We start from the raw sequence: 15,674 nt of genomic DNA, 5'->3' as shown, positions 1-15,674 counted from the left end.
CGACTCAGGTGTAGATTGACTACAAGTGCTACCAAGTGTAGCGGGGCTGCCGTAGCTTTGCGCTTTGAGGAAGCGTAAGTTCGGCCACCGACCTCTCGTTCCGTACTCAGAACCAGTACGAGTTTAGCGGATCGCAATCCGCTTACTCCAAGAGTAATTATAGCCTTAACCCAAGGCTAATTAGCTCTTTCGTTCAGATTCAAAACTGACTTGATTTATTTTTATCGGTAGCAAAAAAGCGCCTAATTTTAAATGCGTAGATTTTTCTTAATATGCATAGTAAAATCCAAATACATGTATAACTACTGGCTTTCCAGCCAGTTCCCGTGCCAAATTTTTGTTTGGGTGTGGTCACACCATGCCCATCTGGTGTGACGCACACACCTGCTAACATGGTGTGTGTGACCCCGTTAAATAACCCGTTACAATGAACAAAATTCTTAGATACTTCGGGGTTGTTGCGGACAACAACCTGCCCTCTTTTCCTCCACCTTAGCTGGCGATCAACTCCAGTAACTTCATCACTGCTAGTCCTCCTTAACCAGATATTAAAGATACCAGCCCTTGTAAGAATTTCAATTAATCATCCACCAATTCCTACACGCGCAAGTTCAGTCACTTCGCGATTTCTGACGGATAGCTACGACACGTCCGAGATACGACGAATCACATTAGATAAGTTCATTGTTATTAGGTAGCATGAGGATTTTGTCTACACTATCGTCAGGGTCCCAGTGACGTGATGTCCTTCTGTATAATCGCCGACATACATCAGCGAATAAGTCACCTGTGTTCCCTGCGTTGAAGAACGCTGAGACCTGTGAAAGTGTTTCTTGCTTGCTTAAATATCATTTGATAAAGCAGCAATTTACTCAAATTCATTCGTATCTCATTTAAGATATAATTAATCCCATCTAAGCCCATGGCCGTCTAATAGAGGTGCGCAAGCCTTTGCAGCGATCAATGTGGTTCAGATGCAGTGGCAGCCTTGACACTATACAGTCAGGTGACATTCGGTCGACGGATAAACACTGGAACTGAAGGATCTGTCTTTTACCTTGCCATGCTAATCGTCCTGTCCATAACATTACGTGAAATTGTTTGCTAATTTTGCAGATTTGTACATGTAAGCCTAGCAATTTCTCAACAAGCCCTTTCTAAGCCCTAAAGAATACCCAGAGAGCGATTTACAAACATACTGTAGGACTCCTTTTTCTACATCTTGATATGTTGTAATACTGTAAGGGTGAGTCGGATGGTTATCTAACATCAACCTGATTCGATCTGTGGTTCTGTGTTCTTCTGTACTTAATCCTTATACATTATATATTTCCAGAGGACATGCTCGAAAAGTGGATGCTGCTTTTTTATGAGTGGCGGCCCGTGGACTTTTCGTCCTGGGTTAGAAATATGGTAGAACAGCACTGGACAGACTTTGGTCTTAAATCAAATGCATTGTATTATAGGTCTGTGTAAATTGGGCCCTTCAAACCAGGACTTTATTGTTTGTATAGCTAATCTATCATGATTATTTATAATAGAGACATTCGCGCTTCAACCGCACGAACACGCGTTTCGCACTAGAGCAACAACAGCATTTATAGTAATACCATCCGGTCAAAACGTCCGCCGCTCGTTCTGTTACTTATGCGTCAGATTTTTGAAAAAATATTGACGAATTCTGAAATCTGCATCGGCCTTTTGAAAACGTCGCACATAACACAAAAGACCCTGGACCGCGTCAGCAGCTAAGCATTCGTAATTCAGGAAGAATTCTAACTTGATGGAAATGTCTTTTCAACGTGTACCCAAGCTGCATGACGAAGTGTCGGCGCTTCGTTGGTTATTTCCGTCCCAGTACGAGCGCGATTGGGTGCGTCATAGATGCACTGCTACATATAATGGTCTTGTCGCTAATATACGTGATTTGGTAGTTCATTACTTGGGAGCCAAATTTCTGCAAGGAGTCACTACCCATGGCTGTCATGCTTTGTGTTGTGTACTGTGCCATGTGCTTTCTCGGACGTCGCATCATGCGTGATATTAAACCATTCGATCTCAAAGTGTATGTGTGCTGCTTAGCCGGCTCTCGTTCATGGAATTGTGTGCCAATGGACAACAACATTGCTCATTTATCCTGCTGTAATTTAGTCCGCTGGCCCTCTGGAATCTCGGGCTGGCCACTTTTAGCGCTATCGGTGCAAGCCGGACAGTACCATTTCTGATTAACACAGTTTACCGCCGCGGTGTTTACCATTCAGTATGCGCACCACCGACTCCACACTATGGCCACGGCCCTGTGGCGCTATGGGTGATGCTTTTCATCTTCTCCAAGGTTCCTGAGCTCCTAGATACTGCTTTTATTGTCTTGCGGAAGAAGCCGCTCATTTTTCTGCATTGGTACCATCACGTGACTGTGTTGCTCTTTTGCTGGCATGCCTTTGGCACACGCTCGGCTAGGTAAGTGACCTCGGGCATAATATCCAATTTTGCTGGCGTTATAAAATCTTCACCCAATTAATACTTGCATATGTGTTCTTACTTGTCGTGTGAATTGCACAGTGGTATCTATTTCGTGGCCATGAACTACTCGGTGCATGCTATCATGTATTTTTACTATTTTCTCACGGCATGCGGCTACCGACCGCGTTGGGCGCGGCTTGTGACAATTTTCCAGCTGAGTCAGATGGGCATTGGCGTTGCTGTGTGCGGTCTTAACGTCTACTACATGAAGCAGGGAGTCGCATGCAGTGTGGACCCCGAGAATCTCAAGTGGGCCATCATCATGTACTCGAGCTACTTTGCGCTTTTTCTTAAATTCTTCATTGAGCGCTACTTGTTCAGTACTAAAAAGCCAGCTACCATAGTAGCGAAAAAGACTCAATAAGACATGGGGTTAGGATTGAACTTAAGTAGCGATACAGTAATAAGTTTTGATTGTCTATGTATAGTAATATTTACGACATCACCTTAGTGATGACCTGGTTCAGATTTGAAAATCGCTCATCTCTCACAAAAACCAAGCAGAAAACTATATATTTTATACAATATGAGTACGCCGGAAGCACACATCAAGCTCGTGGATCGAAATGAGGATACGTACTATGGACGAGTACGCAAGACTTTTTACATGCTGGACTTTCGAACAGCCTTTACGACGGAGCACGCTTTAAAAAATGCACAGCAGCTAGTGGAGGCTCACCAACGCGGTGACTTTGTCGAACCGGCTGATCTTGAGCACGCACAGAACGTAACGCACGCTATCTTGCACCCCGACACAGGAACACCAGTCTTCATGCCACTGCGTGCTTCCATGATTGTGCCTATGAATATGATCATGGACGGCGCCATGCTGCTGGCGAACAGTACCAAAACAACCATTTTGGCGCAGTGGCTCAATCAGACCTACAACGCTTTGCACTACTACGCCAATCGCAATGCCTCAAACGAAGACACAACTGAACAGCGGCTAGTTGCATACATTGGCGCCACAGCCAGCTCTGTGGGGGCATCGCTTGGAATTCGCCAACTAGCAAAACAAATGACAAATGTGAAATGGGCTCCAGTCGTTGCTCGCTTGGGACCGTTTGCTGCAGTTGCTGCTGCAGATCTTCTCAACATGGCAGTCATGAGACAAAGCGAGTATCTAAAAGGTGTTCACGTTTACGACGAAAATGGGGATCACGTCGGCAAATCCAAAAGATGTGGTGCATTAGCGGTCGCCTCATGCACTGCTGGGAGAATATTCGCAGCAGCTCCGATCTTGATCCTCCCACCGCTGCTAATGTCACGATTAAATACCCACAGCACTATTTTCACGCGACCTAAAACGAAGTGGCTGCGTGTGCCAACACTATTGGGATTCGTTGGCTGCGCTATTCAGTTTTCGGTGCCTCTGACATTCGGACTGTTTCGCCAAACAGCGCAAGTTGATATAAAATACCTTGAGCCGGACCTGCAGCATGCAATCCGCAAGCTGGATGGACAACCTGTGCGCACTGTTACATACAATAAGGGTATATGAGAAGCAAGATGATTAACTTGCCATGTTCATAAGAAATAGAAAAAATAGAGAATAGTAGACAACTACAGATTGCTCAATGTCGCTAAAGGACCAAATTAGATGTGACCTCCTAGGATAGATAGCCATATGATCAAAGAAACACGTTGTTAACACTAACAAATAATCATGGAGGCCGGTGAAGCTGTTATTGATAATGGAGCGACTGCATTGTTCAACCAGCAATTTAATTACCAAAAGCTGGAAGCGATGGCAGCGCGCGTATCTCAATTACAAAACGAAGACGCAGAGTTGCGTGCGAGGAATGACAAACGCGAGCGAGAAACGCACGAATTTGTAGCCTATTTCCAGAAGGAGATTTTGACACGAGATACGCAAATCGCGAAATTGAGCGAAGAGCTCGCTGCAACACGCTTGAGTCATGCACTTGCATTAGAACAAATGCGAGTTGCCCGCGATACTGAGCATGAGCAATTGGTTCAGCAAACCCTTGCAAAGGAAGACTCAGCACTGAATGAAATTACGGAACTTCGAGAAAAACTTAACCAGCTGAAGCTGTTTCAAGAAATGAAAGATACTTTTGTCTCTAAGATTAAAGACCTCGAAACGCAATTAACATTTGAAAGAGAGCAAGCTCGCGAAGCGTTGGGTGCACTGGAGCGAAAATCTCTTGAGGAAAAAGCTCGCATGCAAAAAGATCATGAAAGAAAGATTGACAGCGTCAAGCGTCAAGCTAAAGAGGATGCTCGCAATGGGCTAAATGCTGATACGCGCAAAATTGTGACGGATCACAAGCGCATTTGCGAGGAATTACGATTTCAATTACAAATGACTGATGAACTTCATCGTGAGAAGCAACAATTTGAAGCTCGTGCAAAGGATTTAAACATGGAATTGCAAATTCACGTAGATAAGGAAACAGAATTTGCAAAACAGGCTCAGCGACAAGCTAGAGAGCTCACACGATTAAGGAGCAGTCTCCGAGAAGCTGAACAAAAACTTGGTGATGGCCTAGCTGCAGCTTCTTGGGATGCCCATGCCAATGTTACTCGCTATGAGCGTGAGCGTGAGGATATGTTATTGGATGTAGAAGGTCTTCGAAAGTTATTGCGTCTTAAGAACCGCGAGCTGCGAAATTTGAGGCGACTTGCGCAAACGATTTTAAATCAGCGCACAGATGTCGAACAATTTTGCTTGGACTCGCTGGAGCATGTTAAGAACGAAATTGAACGAGAACGTAAAAAAAAGCACAAACGCGAGGTTGAAAAGTACCACTATGATCTGGAATGTGCGAATGGCACTAAGCCAAGCTTAAGGTTTCCGAAGCTGATATCTCCAACCAGTTATCAAAATTCGGGTCCGCCTCAACATTTCACCGAAAAGGTGGACTTACGTCAACTGAGCTGGATCGATAGAGAGAGGGTGCTTCGTCTTTTGTTTGCCAAGATTAATCGATCTCAAGGCTTCATTGATATACAGGGTGATACACCTTCAGAAATTTTCGAGACATCTGTCAAGAGTTCACCTAGTCCGAACCAGAAGGAAAAACAGCGAAGCACAAATGTATACTTTGCGACAGAGCCTCAAACCAGACATAAAGGTCGGGCTACAACAGATGAAAACTCAGTAGGTGAAGATGCGCTGAGTATGTCATTAAGTGGAATGCCTTATGTACCACGTGCGCCGACTCGTATACATCAAGGTGGATAGACGTCGTATATTCCAAGTTTTACATGATTATTGCAATTCTATACTGTACCATCGTAATAACATTCTTTAAAGTCCCATAGAATAGTTTGGATCTCGTTCGTAGTAATATTTGTTCCTTGCGTCGCTATTGTTATCATCCAGAAACTGACATGGTGATGGCCCCAGTCCATCGTCTGAGTCATAACGTAGCGGATCCTGAAAGAGATCACCGCCATGTATCCACCTCTGGCTTTCATGCTCGACATTTCGCTCAAAGCCGACCATGTCTTCAAGTTGAGTTCCGTAAGAATTGTAAGCACTATCTCCAAGTGGGCTTGCGGTCAGAAGTTTGCCCCCGCCCGTATTAATGATGTGAAAAATACCGTAGTCAGGTAGCTTTTGCGACGCTGACCCATGCTTTGGAGCTATCACGACAGTATAATTCATTACTGATTCTTCATCTAGCACCAAAAGAATTGTGGAACTTACCTCCCACTCCTCCAGCCTTTGAAGAGATCAAGCAAAGCAGTAAAACTGTAGGTAGAAACTCCCAAAAGCAGAAAAATACAAAGTAGTCGGCTGTCGTCACGCGACCATTCATGTCTAAATTGTTCCAGATGCTGAGAAACCAGCTCTGAGACGTTGCCAAATCCCGAATTCCTCGTGTGAAGAAGATAATGCTCAAGAGAGAATTGATCACGGTCAGGCTCTGTAAAACACATGAGTCATAGGTATTACTGACATACAAATTCCATCTTGCCCCAATAAAATCCCATGATCACATACCCGTGGCTTGGAAATCAGTAATCGCCTGCGTTTCCAACTCTCCACCTATGTAAAATAGTTCCATACGTTAAAGTTATTAGTTGATACTTCTCCAATTCTCTAGATCAGACACCTACATTTGCCATTTTCCAACCAAAATAGCCAAACAGCACACTCAGAAGGGTAAAGGAGATTGCTGAGTATTTCAGCTGCACACTGACGTCAGATACTTGAGAAAATTCTTGATCGTACTCGTCTCCTTCTCGTGCTGCCTTTGAAATGTCGTTGGACGAATTAAAAGCCCAAACAACAGTGAAGGTGGTCATGGTCATAGTCAGCAACAGATATAGCGGCAGACAGACATTGCGCCACTTGGATCGCCAACCTGGACCCGTAAGTACTTGGATATAGAACAAGATCAATAACGAAAAGTTAGCAAATTGGATGGGTGTCGGCGACCAGTATAGCAAATACAGCGCTAGGTAGCGCATGCTGGACTGTGTCGACATGATGATCCAGTAAGCGGCGCGCACACCCGTCCACAGCAGACATAACACATAAAATCCTGTGGACCAGGCCAATAGCTTGTTCTTGTTTCGTACCGCTGCTAGTAGACGCGTCAATAGGAATAGCGCCAACAGCAAACACATCCCTGTAAGAAGCAGTGTGTAAACGGTCGGCTCGTACGTGCTGCTACTGCTCTCATTGGCACTGGAGAACATTGTACTTGAAAAGCGTCTTTGCTAAGTTATGGACAAGCAATTTAAAGAGATGTGACAAATCGAGAGGCTATAAAACGGGAGGCGGTACAGGCGCCGCGCACGGCGGCAGACCAGGCCGGCAACGTCTTACTGTTTTAATGTTCTGATTAAAAGGGCTTATGGATACATAACAGAGCGGTATAACGATCCACTTTTGCGTTGTCATTCCAGTAATAATAGATGAAAGTCAGAATGATGAAGACTGTAGTATGGACCTATGCTACTTGCGGCTACAATTATAGTGCCGCAAGATATCAAGCAGTGGGCGCAATCTCTTACGTGTGTCCAGATCTTCAGTCGCTTCTTCAAGATAGTCATCTGTTTAAGAAAAGATAAGCTATTCGATAGCTTGTAATTCCTAAAGAAGATACACTGACCATAAAGCGACATAAGGGCTGACTCAGCCTCGGGTGAATCGACGTAACAATCGTCATGAGAATCAAAGTCCTCTGTACTGCAAATGAGGGCAAGTACTTCAGCACCCACGCCAATATCAGCAACCTTGAAATACGAACAGAAGGCTTATCAATGACTGATAAGACACATCGTAACGCAAGCCTCACGTACATTTAAAATATTAATGTGAGTGCTCAAATGCATAGTCAGCAGCGAAAAAATGCGCTTCTCAGCAAATAGCGACATAACACTGAGACCATAGAAGATAAAGAAATAATACTATAAGTTCTATTGCGCATGACGTTGCTTCAATAAATTCACACACCTCGATTCATCGATTGAGTCTAACTGTTTGCAAAGTCCAAGCAGAAAATATATTACTGAAACTTCTTGGCAATTGTCTATCTTCTTGTTTGGTAGATACTGCTCGACGAGGGATATAAATGTTAGATAAAGATCCTATAAAAACCTAAAAGTATACTTACGCCTGGGTGCTCAAGGCAATAAATCAATACATCATGAATATACTCTATCAGCATAGGGATATCAGTGGTCTACAATTCATTATAAGCTTATGACACTTGAGATAGCATTTTAAGCATATGGCTTCCCACCTGTACTGCCTCAGCATGAAGCCATGCATTTTTAAGAGTCAGACCCATCCCATGCTCAAATTTTTCCAATATTGTCATTGTCTCGGTCTGTTTGATCAATACCAGATTTCATTAAGTCTCTTCGTAAAGAAGACATCCCAACCAAATGAGCCTAACCTTAACAGGACCACGCTCAATCATTCGCTTAAGATAATTGTTAAATTCGATGAGATTACGTAGACACCTAAAACACACATTTCTCAGTCATTATCAACACTGCACTCGTTGTCTAAAAATCTTACAAATTCAGCTTGCCATCTTCAAGAATGTAACTATATTTACAGAAAGCTCAATCAGCGCATATCAAACGCAGCCATCAACTAGTCACTCACCGCAAGGCAAGTTCTTCGCACTCCCAAAGCGTGGCATCTTGCTTTTTGGGAAGTTGTCGCTCCATCTCGGTAATGTGGCCAATGCGACCAATTTGCTCAGCCATTCGGATCCATTCGTCGGAGAGCACAGGATAGTCGGCCATAAAGCGCACATGATTGCGCAGATCGGTAGTCAGCTTAGCTGAAAGCTCTCCAAAGCTATCAGATGTCTCTTTCTTGGGTGCGTAGTGTAATTTTCTCGACATGCTGCACTTCGGATGGTTATTCTGATTGGCGAGTGTAAGCGTCTTGTGGCAATTCCAGTTAGCTGTTGAGCTGCTATTCATAGCCGGCGCATTTATAATATTTGTTGCAGCTTAGAGTAGTAAGATGAGTTTCTAAAGTTACAGGTTATTTTTGACATTCTGCCAACATCGCTGTTTATGCCATGCTCTCGGCCTTTGAAGCTACAGAGACGGCGATTCTCACTCGTAAACACACCTTACTATGTGATAATGCTCTAAAGACATTGTATTACAATGCACGTTTTCATAATTCCGGCTGATAACATATATGGCTATTATTTATAGTACGTTGTTGAGTACCGTGATTTTGATCAACGTGGCCACATTTACACATATACACATATACAGACATATACTTGTTCTGGATTTAATATTGTATATGATGAACCGTAATTCGAATTTACTATTGAAGATACAGTTGTAACTCATATCTAGGTAGCTCATAACCTTGTATAACTAATAAAAGTTGACTTATTTGAATGTAAGCCAAGTACTAACTCATAACTGGTAAAATAGTAGGTTACCCGAGTATATAGCGCTTTTTTCCGTCATATGATTAAATTGCGACGTTAGGCACTGCATTAATTTACATAGTTTACGAACATGAATTTTGTTGATGTAGAAGACAATGAAGTGCCAAACAATCATGCTGGAGTAATTTGAAACCAGCCACGAACTGATGGTAGTCGGACTGTCACCGTCATTTAAAAAAAAAATCTGCATTTCTCGAATGCGCCTGAGTACCACTCTATCTATAAGATTCGTCATATCCAGCAGTGAAGCAGTAATTGCTAGGCTCTCTAGCTTTTCAAGATCCGCTGTCCCGCATCTAAGTTTTCTTGGTCATTCTCCTTCCGCCTTCTGAACAAATGCTGTAATCTCGTCGTCTTCCATCACTGGGCTCAAAATTTCTTTAATAGGCATGGGACTATAAAGAGGAAGCCTTTGGACAGCTTCGCACAGGTCGATTCCAATGTATCACTCCTCCAAATTGGGCCCGATATTTGAGGAGGCCATGCAAAGAGCCAAGTGTGGCGAAAATAATCAGCCACGGTAGCTACTGATTTCTTCTCCCAAGCTACTTTGCTCCATTCCATTGCGGTTAGCTGATCGATCTTATACATCTCGATCGTCACAATCAACAGTATTTTGAAGAAGATAACGTCTGTAATGTCGCTTGAACGCGGAGATTACCCCAGCATCCGTGGGCTGGATCTTAGACGTGCAGTTTGGAGGAAGAAAGACCTCCTCGACACAATTCACCTCATGATCGTCGACTGTTTGAAAAGTGGCGTGTTATAGTAAAAAGAAGGATCTGCCTATCTTTGGCCATAAAAGAACAGTGACAGGAATAGTTAAGAGCAGATCTTAAGCGTTTACATATTAGACCTTCATGTCGTTGTCAAGCCTTTTAAACCACTCCTGGAACAGGGCGCCGGTCATGCACTCTTTCTTATTGCTGCGTTATAAAAACCCAGTTGCCCTTCTGTCTTACGATTGAAACAGCAAAGCTTATTGGTCTTTCCAACGAACAATGGCTTGACGAAAAGCTGCGAAAAATGTATTACTTTGTTCACCCTAGACCACAAGTACCTGTCTTTGTGTAAAAATATAAAAAACACCTACTGTTCAAGCCGTGACAGCTTTGTGCCCATGCCAATAGCGTTTCTGCTTTCCAGCAGATGGGTTTGTGACTGACCAAAGCTCGGGAATTTCCGCGACCGGATTATTTTGATGCTTATTTGAGCTTTGGGTTTCTGAGGCTCAGCAGGCATACAGTATCTGCGCCTGGTATTCTGAATACCTCCGCGTGTTTTCTCAGCGTTTTTGTAGTACTGCATCGCACGATGCTTCTGAATATATCACAATCTTTCTTAGCTTCAGCAAGTTTAACGCCTAGTTGGCTCAGACCAAACTCAACATACCTGGACTATAGGCTCCATCTAAGGGTTGTTTAATATTGGCCTCGACATGCACGAGGTAAGAAATCGATTATTCCGCGCACTTGCCTTGCGCCAAAAATTCTCTGTGTATCGGTCCTGCATGGGTTATCATCCCTTTATACATCTCCTCCGAGAAAAGGGATGATACACAGGGCGCAAATTGTAACGGGGTTCCCGTACATTGGTATGAAGGGTGTAGGTCACACAAGATGGTTTATACAATGGTGTAGCTACACTTTAACAACAAGTCAGTACGTGGCTGGACTGCCAGTAGTTATACAATTTAATTAGATTTTACTATTATATTAGGAAAACCTATAGATTTAGATATAGGTGGCTTTGCCGCAAAAACCACAAGAAAAACAGTTACGTTCGAAAACGGAAAAATTAATTAGCGTTGGGTTTATGTTGTGATTTCTCTTGGTGCGATCCGCTACACTCGTACTAATTTTAAGTATAGAACTAAAGTCGCCGACCGTAACCAAGCTTCCTCTACGAACGAGCTACGGCAACCCCGCTGCACTTGTTAGCAATCGTAGTCTATCTACACCTAAGTCGTTATGAATGACCCTCTGTGAAGATAAAGCAGCCCGCTTATTTTCCCCAGGGCATGCAAGACGAGCTTAAAAAACTGATGTCTTTTCTTGGTCCTGTGGGCGTGCAACACCTCACTTCGCAGGAACCTGAAGCAATCAGCGCGCGCTTAGAGGCGTTTTTCAAGCTACAGAAAAGCCCTGCTAGCGCACCTACAGCATAAGATGTCAGCGTCGCCTGCGTCCATGACGCCACCGTTGACGACGGATGACCCCCCCCGACTCAAGCCGCTTATGGTGAGTGTTGAGACCTTCGAGGACAAGGATGGAGAGAATCTCCTACTCTGGATGAGAGAGGCCGATATGGATCTGACATGCTCCAGACCGAGCAACTGCGCGAGGCGATAGCTATCTGAAAGCTCAGCAGTCGAGCGCGAAAATGGGCACTGACGTGCGGCACTTCGGTCGAAGCTACGTTTTCCTCCTGGACGGAGCTGAAGCTGCACCTTTCACGATTGGTCTCGCCGCCTAACCAGGAATTTCTCATGCGATTGCGTTTATTTTGCTACTCGACAGGGCAAGAAGGAAATGGTGGACTTTGCCCAAGAGTTGCGTACTCTCATTGCCGGTATGGTAGCCAATCCTCTTCCCGAGGTGGTCCCAGTGACCGTTTCTATGGAGCCTTAGCATTGGCGTGACCAGGATGGAAGTCTTCCGTGTGCACTCGTCTTTTTTTGCAGTGAATGTGGCACTGAATGCCGAATTCAACTTTAAGTCGGCACGACTTGGTTGGAATGCACACTCTAGCAGCTCGTCGGAAGGGCCTGAGCCGATGGATCTCAGCTATGCTGAGGACAAGGATGCAAAGCTCCGAGCTGCCCAGCAGCGTTCGAACAACCAACGGTGGTTTGTCTGTGGAGACACCCATCACCTTCAGATTGATCTTCCCTCTTGTATGGAGCGCAGAAAATCATCAAAACGACGTCCGGCTTCTTACCAGTTTTTTTTTGTCGCGGGGAATCGCCAACACCCAGTAGGCCGTCCCGCGCCTACTGAAAAAAACTGGGTTCTACTGAGCCTCAAGGAGGTAGAAATGAGCAGGGCCCAGCCCAGAAGAGCTCTTTGCTCTAGAACACGGAGCCTGTATGCACGCCGGACTTGCTGGTCGTGGAAGCGACCAAGAAGGGCTTTGAGAAGCCATGAAAGACTTCGGGGCATCGGGCAATTATGCTCTACGCTCCACGATAGAAGGGAGTCAGCTGTATGCTGTATGCTGAGGCACTGACGGCGCGGTTGAGTGACATCGTCACTGTTCGCTTAGCGACGGGGACATGTGTCACGGTGCCGAAGATTCCTGTGGGCCTCGGTGTCAAGTTTTCTTTACTGTGATAGCGTGGAACGCTGCTTAGTCTTAGACTTGGAATCAAGGTACGACCTCATTCTTGGTATGGCATAGTTAGAGCACCATGAGCCATGAATCGACTGGAGGTCGAAAACCTTTGGCGCTATTGAGCTTTTCAGAGTCATGAATCCACTCTAATAGTAGAAAAAACGCTATTGGCGCGAACACTGGACCGAGATGGTCAATATGCTAGAGATCTGAGTATCCGAGTTAATGAACACCGAAGGTGTATCGTGCAGGGGTCTCGATGATGGCTCGCGGGCCGAACGTGGAGTAGCACGTAATCCATTGAGCACTGCTCAAGGACCGGAGCAGTTGCTGCATGCCATGCGTGGCATAGTCGGCCAAGGTCCGAGGCACCAAGGGCGAGGCCCCGGCGATGCATGTGGAGTGGCACGTAATCCACTGACCTCTGCTCATATTTTAAAGTGCTACGTGTTGCATGGTCGGACGTGGTCCGAGGCAGTGGGCAAGGTCCTTCAGATGAGCGTAGAGTGGCACGTTATCAACTGGATGGAGACTGCAGAACTAGCAGGTCTTATTCGGATATTGCTTGTAACATCAGGGCTCTGGTGGAGCAGGAGGTGGGGCTGACAGTGGACGACGCTTAGTACGTGTTCACACTGGTCTCGCCGAGACGTACAACCTCTGTGATAGCGACGTCGTATGCTAGCTGTAAGACGCCGGGCGTCAACCCTGACCCAGGATTTGTCTACCGTAGACGATCGCGCACAGCTATACACCTTCGTCAACGATATGATGGGATAGAAAGACAACGACGACACCCTCGAGGCTATTTCCGCGGTGGATGCTCTTCATGAGCTGGACGGGATGTCTTTCGAAGAGTTCGGCGGTGCCTTTAAGACAGGCGATTTAGCCGAAGCGGTCATTATACGACCGGACAAAGAGACCAACTCTCTTCGCTTCTGGATGAAGCTGTCCTGGTGGACACGAAGAGAATGCTGGACGCACGAGGTGCATCTTCGATCCTGAAAAATTGCTCGATCCGTACGATCTTTTGGTAAAAGAATTTCAGGACGTCGTCTATAAAGACCCGCCGTCGGTCCTACCTCCGGTCCGAGGTGTGCAGCATGACATTGACCTGGTTCCGGGAACCAAGTACTGCGTAACACGCCAATGACCCCTGTTCAAGGAGCAATGCGATGTCATTGACACATTCTTCCATGCGGCACACAAGACAGAAATGGTGTGTGAGAGCAAGTCTCTCTATTCAACACCCACGTTTTGTGTCTGGAAACCGAACGGCAAGTGGCGTACTGTTCTTGTTTAGAATAAGCTCAACGCTGCCACCATTCCGGCACAGACGCCGATTCTTAGAAAGGATGTTTTCCAGAACATCATAGTTGCATGTAAAAAGTACAGTGCACTCGACTGAGTTGATGAGTATTATCAATTGCTCATGGGAGCAAGTGATATTCCGCTGACACCGATGGGTATTCCGAGCGGGATGCTCTGGGAGTGGCCCAAGGGCTGTCAAATACACCAGCACATATATTAAATTGTCTTGTTACGCAGTTGTTCAGCCCCCACCCGGGGTATGCACAGACATAATTCGACGACATCGTCGTCCACAGTTGTGCGGAGCACGGAGAATGAAAAAGAGAACCACACCATCCATTTAAGCGCGGTGTTCGAGTGCACGCGCAAAAATATCGATTATGCTAATCCCGATAACTGCATCTTTGGCACAGAGGAAAACTTCTTCTTAGGGTGCTTCGTCGCGAAGCGTGGCCTTCGAGCGGGTCCCGCTAAGGTCAAGGCCTTTATGGACTGGCCGGTTCTAATAAACTAAATGGATTTGCGCAAGTGGCTTGGCCTCACCAACCACTTGCACAAATACAGCGAGAACTACGCAGAAATGACACAGCCATTGTCGAAACTTATTAATAAGGATGTGGAATGGGTATGGGACACCGAGCATCGGAAGGTTTTTGACGGGGTCAAAGTCAGCCTCCCTCATGCACGAATACCGGCGTTGCCAGAACCTTATCGTCCTTTCAGTGTCGTCTGTGACTTTTTGGACCTTGCAATCGGCTGTGTAGTACTGCAAGTAGACGCCGACTAGCTTAAGGCTGCGGAGAAGAGCTACTGGGACCACGACAAGGAATTCTTGCGATGAAAAATGCTCTTGTCAAGTAAAGGATGAACTGTTTGGCTCAATGCCGTATGCGAAGTACACAGATTATGCGTCACTACGTACTGCGACTCAGTCGCCTGAACTCTCGCAGAGGAGAGCCAGTTGGCTCTCAATCTTTGCAAAATATAATTTTGAGGTGAAGTATAAGTCAGGAAAGCAGAACAACTAAGCTGATGCGTTCACGCAGACCGGATTATGAGCCTGTTCATGTCACGACGGTGACGTCGTCAGTGACAGATTTGATCCGCGCCACTTACGCGGGTGATGATATGTGTGTAGCGCCGCTTAGAGCTCTTGGGTGAGTGGAGTTTGGAGACTCGCACAAGGCGTTTTCGCCGCGACTGCGCGCACGGCTGCACCGATAATCATCGAAAAACGGATTGCTCTATCATAGCACCGACTTGACGGATACGCCACGAATTGTGGTTCTTAACTATGAGGATCTGAAGCACCGTATTTTCTATGAGACCCACGACAGACCGCGCAGTGGTCATCTCAGTTGTAAAAGGACCTACAGCTCTGCGAGTTACCATTACTGGTGGCACAAGCTGTACAAATGGACGAGCACCTATGTGCGCACGAGTGAGACGTGTCAAAGGGTGGACCCTTCGCCGAATGTGGCGGCGCGCTGGCCAGTTTGGCGGTACCCCCCGGATGTCGGCATTCCATGGAGTATGGACTTTGTGTTTGGCCTGCAGAAAGACTCGGCGGGCAACACGCTGTCGTGGTCTTCGTCG

The 15,674-nt window shown here is 45.7% G+C and overlaps 5 protein-coding genes across 5 annotated transcripts; 3 read left to right on the top strand and 2 right to left on the bottom strand.

Annotated features, from left to right (window-relative positions):
• Window positions 1-1,789: 1,789 nt before the first annotated feature.
• On the top strand, window positions 1,790-2,887 carry PHALS_03342 (elongation of very long chain fatty acids; the record flags this gene model as incomplete). The annotated part of the gene is made up of 4 exons (XM_024721913.1): window positions 1,790-1,873; window positions 1,935-2,065; window positions 2,152-2,460; window positions 2,563-2,887. The coding sequence occupies 4 exons, from the start codon at window positions 1,790-1,792 to the stop codon at window positions 2,885-2,887; spliced, it is 849 nt and encodes a 282-aa protein (XP_024573043.1).
• A 162-nt stretch (window positions 2,888-3,049) lies between these two features.
• On the top strand, window positions 3,050-4,024 carry PHALS_03341 (mitochondrial tricarboxylate carrier family; the record flags this gene model as incomplete). The annotated part of the gene is made up of 1 exon (XM_024721912.1): window positions 3,050-4,024. One exon carries the CDS (start codon window positions 3,050-3,052, stop codon window positions 4,022-4,024), a length of 975 nt encoding a protein of 324 aa, XP_024573042.1.
• Window positions 4,025-4,189: 165 nt separating this feature from the next.
• Window positions 4,190-5,731, top strand: PHALS_03340 (uncharacterized protein; the record flags this gene model as incomplete). Its single annotated transcript, XM_024721911.1, has 1 exon — window positions 4,190-5,731. The coding sequence occupies one exon, from the start codon at window positions 4,190-4,192 to the stop codon at window positions 5,729-5,731; it is 1,542 nt and encodes a 513-aa protein (XP_024573041.1).
• Window positions 5,732-5,797: 66 nt separating this feature from the next.
• PHALS_03339 (uncharacterized protein) lies at window positions 5,798-7,402 on the bottom strand (the record flags this gene model as incomplete). Its single annotated transcript, XM_024721910.1, has 6 exons — window positions 5,798-6,135; window positions 6,200-6,419; window positions 6,497-6,541; window positions 6,613-6,972; window positions 7,078-7,218; window positions 7,328-7,402. The coding sequence occupies 6 exons, from the start codon at window positions 7,400-7,402 to the stop codon at window positions 5,798-5,800; spliced, it is 1,179 nt and encodes a 392-aa protein (XP_024573040.1).
• A 54-nt stretch (window positions 7,403-7,456) lies between these two features.
• Window positions 7,457-8,862, bottom strand: PHALS_03338 (uncharacterized protein; the record flags this gene model as incomplete). The annotated part of the gene is made up of 9 exons (XM_024721909.1): window positions 7,457-7,554; window positions 7,614-7,737; window positions 7,804-7,882; window positions 7,958-8,055; window positions 8,118-8,186; window positions 8,247-8,333; window positions 8,403-8,469; window positions 8,528-8,557; window positions 8,618-8,862. The coding sequence occupies 9 exons, from the start codon at window positions 8,860-8,862 to the stop codon at window positions 7,457-7,459; spliced, it is 897 nt and encodes a 298-aa protein (XP_024573039.1).
• Window positions 8,863-15,674: the final 6,812 nt, after the last annotated feature.

Source organism: Plasmopara halstedii (assembly GCF_900000015.1).
Source record: "Plasmopara halstedii genome assembly, contig: Scaffold_218, whole genome shotgun sequence".
Lineage (NCBI taxonomy): Eukaryota > Oomycota > Peronosporomycetes > Peronosporales > Peronosporaceae > Plasmopara > Plasmopara halstedii.
The sequence above is the reverse complement of the archived record's forward strand: the minus strand, read 5'-3'. Positions and strand labels throughout refer to the sequence as shown.